This window comes from Sycon ciliatum, chromosome 6 (genome assembly GCF_964019385.1).
Source record: "Sycon ciliatum chromosome 6, ocSycCili1.1, whole genome shotgun sequence".
NCBI classification, from domain to species: Eukaryota; Metazoa; Porifera; class Calcarea; order Leucosolenida; family Sycettidae; genus Sycon; species Sycon ciliatum.
Genome location: NC_088648.1, coordinates 34,811,733 through 34,822,208, shown reverse-complemented (window position 1 = coordinate 34,822,208; position 10,476 = coordinate 34,811,733). Strand labels below are relative to the sequence as shown.

General features: G+C 41.4%; 1 protein-coding gene and 1 long non-coding RNA gene across 2 annotated transcripts; both read left to right on the top strand.

Annotated features, from left to right (window-relative positions):
• The first annotated feature begins 2,519 nt into the window (after nt 1-2,519).
• On the top strand, nt 2,520-3,983 carry LOC135818980 (uncharacterized). Its single transcript, XM_065332143.1, has 4 exons — nt 2,520-2,774; nt 2,995-3,054; nt 3,340-3,416; nt 3,685-3,983. The coding sequence occupies exons 1-4, from the start codon at nt 2,573-2,575 to the stop codon at nt 3,694-3,696; spliced, it is 351 nt and encodes a 116-aa protein (XP_065188215.1). The 5' UTR covers nt 2,520-2,572; the 3' UTR covers nt 3,697-3,983.
• A 3,290-nt stretch (nt 3,984-7,273) lies between these two features.
• LOC135819552 (uncharacterized) lies at nt 7,274-7,992 on the top strand. Its single transcript, XR_010553939.1, has 3 exons — nt 7,274-7,355; nt 7,576-7,635; nt 7,916-7,992. It is a non-coding gene; the product is annotated as an uncharacterized LOC135819552 (long non-coding RNA).
• The last annotated feature ends 2,484 nt before the right edge of the window (nt 7,993-10,476 follow it).

Sequence of the window (10,476 nt, the reverse complement as noted above, 5' to 3'; positions counted from 1 at the left end):
CCGTACTTGGGAGCTCGCGCTAATCCTGCTGACTTCAATTTTCACTTGACTGACTCACCCATGTATCGCCAAAAAAGTCGCACCAACCTCTTCTTCACATTGTTGATCGAAGCGCGGGCTTGAGAATTAGTTGTGAATGGCAAACGGTGCTCAGTGCTTGTTCTACACCTCCAATAGCGACACTGACACACGCTGCCATATGGTGTTCACGAGGTGTTTCTCGTGCTGGAAACGAAGCGTCTCTGTAAATTTGTATCCCCGGTGATATTTGTGCCTTGAGAGCATTATATAAGTGGTGGTCTTCAGGCACAATCTTCCTTAGCCTTCTCAAGCTCAACTGATCACGGGTGAATTCTCCGAAACACTGTATATTGAGCAGCGAGTGGTGCTTTCTTGCAGGTTTACCGTGTGGGCAGTTCGATGGACGTCTCGTGTACTCTGGATGGCAGTCCTGAGACTATAAAGTGAAAATTGAAATCGGCAGGAAAAATGCGAGCTCCCATTTAGGTAGCAACACAAATTTCCCCAAAACTACAATTTCCAAACCAATATTTGAACCAGGCCAGCTCACCTACGTCAGCAATTATATAGAACAAAAAACCTTCTGATAGGAGAACACCTCTTCTTGTACTTTGAGTGTGCCCCTCCCCCTCCCTCATTGTCTCTTTTGGATTTTGGGCTATTGAATTCACTAATTTGAAATATTACCCTCCACCAACGTGAAATCCGCAGGAAAATCTGCCAGTTTGCGAGGTCTAGTCAGCAATGTATACTGCAACACTACTTCCAATGCTCCATAATGTTTTCCTATCAATGCGTTTACACGTTGATTCTTTGGAATGGTCTATGTTGTATTGTGTTTTGGCTCCAAAGTATTGTAAATTTTGAATGTTGCCATTCTGATCTTTCTTACCTTTCATTTTTCACGTATTCAGTACAGGGTTTTTTCGCAATTTCGTAGCCAGACGAGGGAGTAAAGTTGAAAGCTATCGCCCCCCCCCCCCTTCACTCCGTATTGGCCTATATTCCGTTGCCACGGGAAGGTGAAATAAATAAAATAAATATTAATGCGATTAATAGTATAAGTGAAGCGGACATTACAAAATGATGAATGAGAATACATGTATCTAAAATGGTTGTTCCTAATCGATTTTCTTGAAACTATCATCAGGGAAAAATCGTCTCACAATAGAGGCTATACAGAGAAAGAAACTACTTATAGGTTATAGGATAGTGGGAAGTATACAAGGTTAGGTGTGAAAAGAAAAAAAGAAAGCGCGGGAGAAGACGAAAGAATTTAGAAGAAAAGATGTGAGAGTGTTCCGACGGTGTGAGCTACTACAAAAGGTGAGTGAAATGAAGGCGTGGAAGCAGTTGAATGTGATAGAGTGAGGAACTATGAGGTGTAGGTGGGGAACAACCATTTTAGATACATGTATTCTCATTCATCATTTTGTAATGTCCGCTTCACTTATACTATTAATCGCATTAATAAAGTTATTGTCTCCTCGTCGCCTTTTCATAAAATAAATAAATAAACCAAAATAAATTATTCACGGTGTTGGTTGACGAAGGGGACTCGGATAGTGCTGTTTGAGAGTGTGAATAAAGATTTCAGTTCTGTCATTAAAAGTACCGGCTGGCAGATCATTTTCAATGTGAACGATTTTCAAGAGCATAGATAGGCGGTAGATAGATAGACAGATAGAGAAATTTTAATTTGCAGCTAAGCGAGCTCTTGAATTGAGGATGATGTTTGTAGGGTTTTTTCAATTTGCTATCAGTTCATCATCATCATCAGCATATGCGTTGCCGAAAAAATAATAATAGTAAAATAAAATAATTAAACCTAAAAACGGCATTATTCAGCTCAGTGTGACTGCCAGGCATCTCTGTCAGGTGCCATTTGACAATTCTCATGGAGAGACATACCAGTCCACGAAACGATATTGTCAGCAAAGGAAATCTTCGGACGACCAGGCTTTCTCTTACCATCCACGACACCAAACCTCTCGTCACGTACAAGCTCGCAGCCAGATGGGCGGCATGTGTGCCCGAAATAGGTCAGGCTGCTTGATTTGCGCTGGTGGAGAGCAGTTGCACTTTTTGGTGCTATGATATCTTGGTGCACATCGGTAGCACAGATAGTAAAGGCAACTTACTGTGCTTGTTTTATTCTTGCCAAAGACTGTAGAGTAGTGGGCGAGCGGTTCTCTGGTGTTTGTTTTTCTATCAGGGACGCAAGCCATATTAGTCATAGTATCGACATTTTTTATTCAATCATAGGAAAGTTGTTGTATGCCACCCACAAACTATTTGAAAGCAAAAAGTGAGCAACTGAGCATGTTGTAATGTGTATCGTATAATCTTTATTTTAAAGTACAAACTCCGTGCAGAAGACTTGAAGTTGGTACAACATATACTCTATGTTCTGAATTATTATAATTCGTTGTGCGATACTCCAAGTTGGAGTAATATGTCGCTATAAAAAGCGACTGTCTAATGCTATCATTGCGCTCGTGTTTTTCACCTCTAGTTGGCAAAGCTGTAAAAACTGTTCTTTGTTCAAAAAATGGAGCCATCCAAGTTGCCCAGTCAAGTTCCGAGTCAAGTTCCCAGTCAAGTATTTCCGATCGCGCATCTTCCTCCGTCTCTTCCTTTAGAAAAGCGTTTTGTAGATTGGGCGGACCAGTGGGAATCTAGGATATGTATTAACCATTGGTTAGGGAGGTGCGATCGTCCTCAGTTTTTGTGCCCATTCATTCACCTGCAAGGTAAGCAATTTAGGCTACAAGGCATCATTCAAATAACCAATGTTGTGGATTATGAAGGTGGTTGCTTGAAGACCCAATCTCGCCAATGTACCTAACCTAACACGACGGTCTAATGTTGTCAGGAAATTTCTAAATGCTTGCACACTTGATTGTTGCTATTAAATATTTAACCTCCTTTGATAGCCTCCTTTGATCCATATTTGTCTGTGTCTGTGTCCAGCGTGTGAGTTGTCAAAAGGCCTCCCTCGGCAGTATGATCCGGTGCCAGAAAACAACTTCGGTAAGATGATCTTGCCATCTCTATTCATAATTCGCAGAATTTCAGGAAGAAGATGGAAGCGCTAATCCGGAACCCCATGGAATGCGGTTCCAGCTATTTAAACCGTTGCTGTTCGTTTCTTTACCTAGATCCTCATGTACTATTTATCCCGGTTGATAGAAATGTCTTTGCAGTACCAAATATGGAAACACCAACACCATATCCGCTTCTTTCTTTGAATCAGTTATCAGAAGTAGGAAGGGCGCAAGGTATGAATTGTTTCTTTCATTTTGTTTCTGAATCTAGACACTCCTGGCCCTCCGGCTGACAACGAATCGGATGGGTCCAGCGTTAGCCAGACGAAGCCGTCGGAAAAGCCATCGGTAAGTGCAATTGTATGCCGTTTAACCGGTCGTTGAGCGCAGTTTCTGTACAATCTGCGATATAGCAAGTATCATGTTTCCCTCATGCTCCACTCTAGTTTTCAGCCAACATAAGTACTTTGTTTTCAGCATAGACATGCGATTGGAGAATTCTAAGAACAAAAAGTCTGCAGAATTTGGTCTGAGTGCGATTCATATAACATGTTGAATGGAATGTAGTCCTCTGGAAATCAATTTTCTTTCTTCTGTTGTTTTGATACTGTTACAGAAAGAAGAGTAATTACGATATCGTGAGCGTCGAAGTAGCGGAATGCTTACGAGGGAGGTCTCCACATTGTGATATTTTTGTACATGTATAACAACGCATGCAATGTTTTTGTGTCAAACAAAAGGTCATGGTTTTATTTATTACAATGCATGCACAATAGGAACATAGTCTCGTTGCAAACCACATGTCACGAGCATGCACATATGTATACAATGTTCACGTTTCTGTATACAATATCACGTTTTAGGTGCAATGCCATATAATGTGCAATGTTTTCGTGTGAAATAAAAAAAGTTTATCGCTGGTCTCTTGGTGCTTGGTGATATTATTCACGGCGTAGCAAAATTCACAACTGTAAGAAGCAATGGGAAAAGAGAGAAACTGGGTAAGAAGGATTCTGAAAGACCAAGTTAATGGGAAAGGGAGTTGACCATCTGCACAATAAGGTTCGGGAATCCTCTTTCTACTAAAAAGCGGCTCGACAGAGGCAACATGACTCATCAGAACGATAATTTGTTGTCACTAGCATCCTAATCGTGGTGAAACGGGATAAAAAAAGGAAAAATAGAAATATCAGAAGTATAATTTGTTGTCACTAGCATCCTCATCAACGTGAAACGGGATAAAAAAAAAGAAAAATAGAAAGAGCTGTATAAGTCAGAAACCAAAGTGAAAATGGGGCAAAAGCAAACACCTGCGAAGTTGTTGAGAAACCTATCATAGCATCATAGCAATCAAAAATGGATTTGTTTTGCAATACAATGATGTAGCCGATCAGTTCGTTGTGATATGGTTAAGCATTGTAGCCGTCACGGTCCACGTAAAATACTGTATAACCGCTATGAACCTGGGGCCAAAGAGAAAGTTCCATCATTTCTTATAACCTGCATGATGAGCTATGCAAAAAAAGCATTGCGTAGGGGCCTGAGCTTCCAAGCTCTCTCGTAGAACTCTTAATATGAAAAAGAGATTGATGCGACTTAAGCGATACGTGGGAAATTGTGTGTTGCTCCGTACATGGGAGCTCTCGCTAATCCTGCTGACTTGAATTTTCACTTGACAGACTTACTCATGTATCTGCAAAAAAGTTGCACCAACCTCTTCTTCACATTGTTGACCGAAGCGCGGGCTTGAGAATTAGTTGTGAATGGCAAACGGTGCTCAGCGCTTGTTCTTCACCTCCAATAGCGACACTGACACACGCTGCCATATCGTGTTCACGAGGTGTTGCTCGCGCTGGAAACGAAGCGTCTCTGTAAATTTGTATCCCTGGTGATATTTGTGCCTTGAGAGCAATATATAAGTGGTGGTTTTTAGGCGCAATCTTCCTCAGCCTACTCAAGCTCAACTGATCAGGGGTGAATTCTCCGACACACTGTATATTGAGCAGCGAGTGGTGCTTTCTTGCAGGTTTACCGAGTGGGTAGTTCCCTGGTCTTCTCGTGTGCTCTGGATGGCAGTCGTGAGTCTATAAAGTAAAAATTCGAATCGGCAGGAAAAATGCGAGCTTCCATTTAGGTAGCAACACACATTTCCCCAAAGCTACAATTTCTAAATCAATATTTGAACCAGGCCAGATGATATCAAACAGATCGCTGATAAACCCGCAACAGCGACCTACGTCAGCAATTAGATAGAACACTAACCTTCTAGTAAGAGAACACCTCTTCCAGTACTTTGAGTGTGCACCCCCCCCCCCCCCCTCATTGTCTCTTTTGGATTTTGGGCTCTTGAATTCACAATTTTGAAATGTTACACTCCACAAACGTGAAACCCACAGGAAGATCTGCCAGCTCGCGAGGTCTAGTCAGCAGTGTACACTGCAATACTACTTCCAACGCTCCATAATGTTTTCCTCTCAATGCGTTTACACGTTGATCCTCTGGAATGGTCTATGTTGTATTGTATCTTGGCTTCAAAGTATACGCAAACTTTGCATGTTGCGTTTTGTGATCTTTGTTCCTTTCATTTTTCTCGTATTCAGTACAGTTTTTTTTTCGCAATTTCGTAGCCAGACGAGGGAGTAAAGTTGAAAGCTATCGCCCCCTCACTCCATATTGGCCTATATTCCCTGGCCCCGGGAAGGTGAAATAATAAAACGAATAAAAAAAACTAAATTATAGAAAATCTAAGTTAGAGAAATAACACTAAGAGCAACAGCAGTGAAATTTACAAGTGTGAATTTTAACAATCAAAGCGAGAAATGAACAAAGGAGAAAGGAAGGAAAGACAGAAGTATAATTGGGTTTAAATTGTTCAAGTAACGTGTCGTGTTTAGTGCGGCCACGCTCGGCCGTTAATGTTCTAGGTGTAATGTACTGCTGTTATGTGTTATCACATTGTCTTTCCTTCCTTTCTCCTTCGTTCCTTTCTCGCTTTGATTGTTAAAATTCACACTTGTAAAATAAATTCTCGTGTTGGTTGGCGAAGGGGACTCGGATAGTGCTTTTTGAGAGTGTGAATAAAGTTTTCAGTTATTTGATTAAAATTACCTGTTTGCAGATCATTTTCAATGTGAACGATTTTCAAGAGCATAGATAGGCGATAGATAGATAGATAGATAGATAGATAGATAGATAGATAGATAGATAGCATAGATAGAGAAATTGTAATTTGCAGTAAAGCGAGCACTTGAGTTGGGGATGATGCTTGTAGGGTTTTCAATTTGCTATCAGTTCATCATCATCATCATCTGCGTTGCCGAAAAAATAATGATAGTAAAATAAAAAAATAAAATAAAAGACGGCATTATGCAGCTGTGTAAGCAGTAGATGCACAGTGTGACTGCCAGGCATCTCTGTCAGGTGCCAATTGGCAATTCTCATGCAGAGACATACCAGTCCACGAAACGATATTGTCAGCAAAGGAAATCTTCGGACGACCACACTTTCTCTTACCATCCACGACCCCAAACATCTCGTCACGTACAAGCTCACAGCCAGATGGGCGGCATGTGTGCCCAAAATAGGTCAGGCTGCTTGATGTGCGCTGGTGGAGAGCGGTTGCACTTTTTGGTGCTCTGCTCTCTTGATGCACATCGGTAGAACAGATAGTAATGGCAACGTGCTGTGCTTATTTTATTCTTGCCAAAGACTGTAGAGTAGTGGGCGAGCGGTGCTCTGGTGATTGTTTTGCTATCAGTACCACAAGCGTTATCAGTCACAGTATCGAAATGTTTATTCAATCATAGGAAAGTTGTTGTATGCAACCCACAAACTATTTGAAAGCAAAAAGTGAGCAACTGAGCATGTTGTAATGTGTATCGTATAATCTTTATTTTAAAGTACAAACTCCGTGCATAAGACTTGAAGTTAGTTCAACTTATACTTATTATGTTCTCAATTATAATTCGTTGTGCGATACTCCAAGTTGGAGCAATATTTCGTTATAAAAAGCGAGTGTCTAATGCTATCATTGCGTTCGTGTTTTTTTCACTTCTGGTCGGCAAATTTTTAAATTGTTCTTTGTTCAAAAAATGGAGCCGTCCAAAGTGCCCGGTCAAGTACCCAGTCAAGTACCCAGTCAAGTTTTTCCCATCGCACATCTGCCTCCGTCTCTTCCTTTAATTAAGCGTTTTGTAGATTGTGCGGATCAGTGGGAATCAAGGATATGTATTGACCATTGGTTGGGCAGATGCATTCGTCCCTCGTGCCCATTCATTCACCTACATGGTGAGCAATAAAGGCTAGAAGGCATCATTCAAATAACCAATGTTGAGGATTATGAAGGTGGTTGCTTGAAGACCCAATCTCGCCAATGTACCTAACCTAACATAACGGTCTAATGTTGTCAGGAAATTTCTAAATGCTTGCACACTTGATTGTTGCTATTATATATTTAGCCTCCTTTGATAGCCTCCTTTGATCCATATTTGTCTGTGTCTGTGTCCAGCGTGTGAGTTGTCAAAAGGCCTCCCTCGGCAGTATGATCCGGTGCCAGAAAACAACTTCGGTAAGATGATCTTGCCATCTCTATTCTTAATTCACAGAATTTCATGAAGAAGATGGAAGCGCTAATCCGGAACCCCATGGGATGCAATTCCAGCGATTTAAACCATCGCTGTTCGTTTCTTTACCTAGATCCTCATGCACTCTTTATTCCAGTTGATAGAAATGTCTTTGCAATACCAAATAGGGAAACACCATATCCGCTTCTTTCTTTGAATCAGATAGCAGAAGTAGGCGGGGCGCGACTTATGAAAATTGTTTCTTTCATTTTTTCCTGGATCTAGACACTCCTGGCCCACCCGTTGACAACGCCTCGGATGGGTCCAGCGTCAGCAAAACGGAGCCATCAGTAAAGCCATACGTAAGTGCAACTATATGCCGTTTAACCGGTCGTTGAGCGCTCTTCGTGTTTCTGTGCAATCTTCGATACATGAAGTATCATATTTTCCTCACGTTCCACTTCACGTTTTCAGCCAAAATATGTACTTTGTTTTCAGCATTGACATACCATAGGAGAATTCTAAGAAGAAAATCGGCAAAATTTGGTCTGAGTGCGTGAATACCCGGCGAAATACCACTGGGGTCTAAGCAGACCCCAATATATCTCGGGACGGAGGAAAACTCAACATTGAATCTCCGTTAAATTTACAGTGTGACTCTAATTAATTTGATTCATATAACATGTTGAATGGAATTTAATCCTCTGGAAATCAATTTTCTGTCTTCTGTTGTTTTGATACTGTTACAGAAAGAAGAGTAATTACGATATCGTGAGCGTCGAAGTAGCGGAATACTTACGAGGGAGGTCTCCACATTGTGATATTTTTGTACATGTATAACAACGCATTCAATGTTCTTGTGTCAAACAAAAGGTCATGGTTTTATTTATTACAATGCATGCACAATAGGAACATAGTCTCGTTGCAAACCACATGTCACGAGAATGCACATATGTATACAATGTTCACGTTTTTGTATATGTGTCGTTTTAGTTGATACATTATGGCATTGTATGCATATGCAATGTTTTCGTGTGGAAAGAATAAAAAAAGTTTACCGCTCACCTCTTGGTGTTCGGTGATATTATACGGGCGAAGCTGTGCCGGTATCGAGTGGTATACGCTGAACGTACTTGTAGCAAATAGTTATCTCAATATCTCACAACTGGAAGAAGCAAGGGAGGAGGGAAACTGGGTACGTAGCATTCTGAATGACCGAGTCAATGGGAAAGGGAGGTGACCATCTGCACAATAAGCTTTCGGGAATACTCATTCTACTGAAACGCACCTCGACAGAGGCAACTATGGCTCATTAGAACAGAGCAGCTATAATTAGTTGTTTTGTTGTCACTAGCACCCTCATCATCGTGAAACCGCACCAAAAAAAAGGAAAAATAGAAAGAGCTGTACAAGTCAGACAACGAAGTAAAAACAGGGCTAAAGCAAAGCGTGACACCTGCGAACGTGTTGGGAAAACTATCATAGCATCATAGCGAGAGGACCTTCCAAAGCCAGTTTGTGCTGCGAATATGGCGATAACCGTACCCTTTAAATGATTGCATCCCCTTGCTGTGGGGAAGCTAGGAAGGGAGAGCGGCAGGGGCCCCCACTCCACTTTGTCTTGTAGTCCAGTGTCATTTCAGTTATCCTCTTCACCTGATATTTAGTTGGTTTGGGTTGTGTTTTCTAATAAAAAAGGATGCTGACGCGTGGGAACAAGCTTTTCAGCACTGGCAGGGAAAATGCAGACAACTGGTGTTACAGCTGGTCATGACTGCTGACACTACCGTGCTGGCTGGGTATATCCCATCTTCGTTCCTCAGTTTTCTGCAAATACACGGTGTTAACTGTTTAAACTCCACCGCCGTGAAACTCGTAGGAAGATCCGCCCGTTCGCGGGGTCTACTACTCTTATCCTACTTACAACGCTCCATAAGGTTTTCCTCTAATTAATACCTATACACATTGTTTCTCTGGTATGGTCCATGTTGTAGTGGGTTTTGGCTTCCAAGTACATCAGCACTTTGCATGTTACTGTTGATCTTTCTCATCTTTTTTACATTTTTCACACACTGGCACGTTAATCTATAATAAGCATACCTGATGGTTACTAACCTTAAAATCATAGTGGTTTGTGCTTTGGCTACTTTGTTCGCAGCTTTGAAGCCAGTTCATCGGAGAGGCTTTCGAAAGTCTGAAATAGTTTCAAGAGGCTAGCAGAGCACCAAGCCAAGTCACGTATGAGTCAATTGTAAACGGCGAGAATAGTGTTAAACGTGCAACGGATGCTTCGTCCAGTGAATGCACCAGTCAAGTACATAGAGACGTTAGCACGTACGCGTGTATGGCGAAACGTGCGAGGGGATATGCATTGATCTTTGGTTAGGGCAAAGTCAGGGCGTTGAGTCGTCGTGCCCGTCGGTCCATCCAAAAGGTAGGTATCAATGATGGTTGTTATGCTGGGGTTTTTAACAGTGTGTTGTCTTGTCATGTATTGTAGACTTTATTGCTGCAAATAGAACATTAATTTTAGCGTTCCTTTGTTTTTATTTGTCGATGTTCCTATGTTTCTGTGTCTAGTTCATTCACATTTTGATGCGGTGCCGGAGAATAGTTTTGGTAAGCCGAATTTTTCCTCTACATTGTACATTGCAATCGCTATGCAAATAATTTGCGAGGTAAGATTCGATGGCGAACACAGAACCCCAAAGCTTTGGGGTTAGAATGGATTAAATCTGCATCTGCAATAGATGTCACAAAGTCATATCCACAATGTGACGAGTGATCATGTGATGTATGGCGCCAGTTGGCATGTAAATTGAAATGGTACTTTCACCAATAAAATC

Coding starts and splice junctions, on each gene's coding strand:
- LOC135818980 (XM_065332143.1), top strand. CDS start 2,573: ATGGAGCCATCCAAGTTGCCCAGTCAAGTTCCGAGTCAAGTTCCCAGT. Junction 2,775..2,994: donor CCCATTCATTCACCTGCAAG/GTAAGCAATTTA, acceptor GTCTGTGTCCAG/CGTGTGAGTTGTCAAAAGGC. Junction 3,055..3,339: donor GGTGCCAGAAAACAACTTCG/GTAAGATGATCT, acceptor TTCTGAATCTAG/ACACTCCTGGCCCTCCGGCT.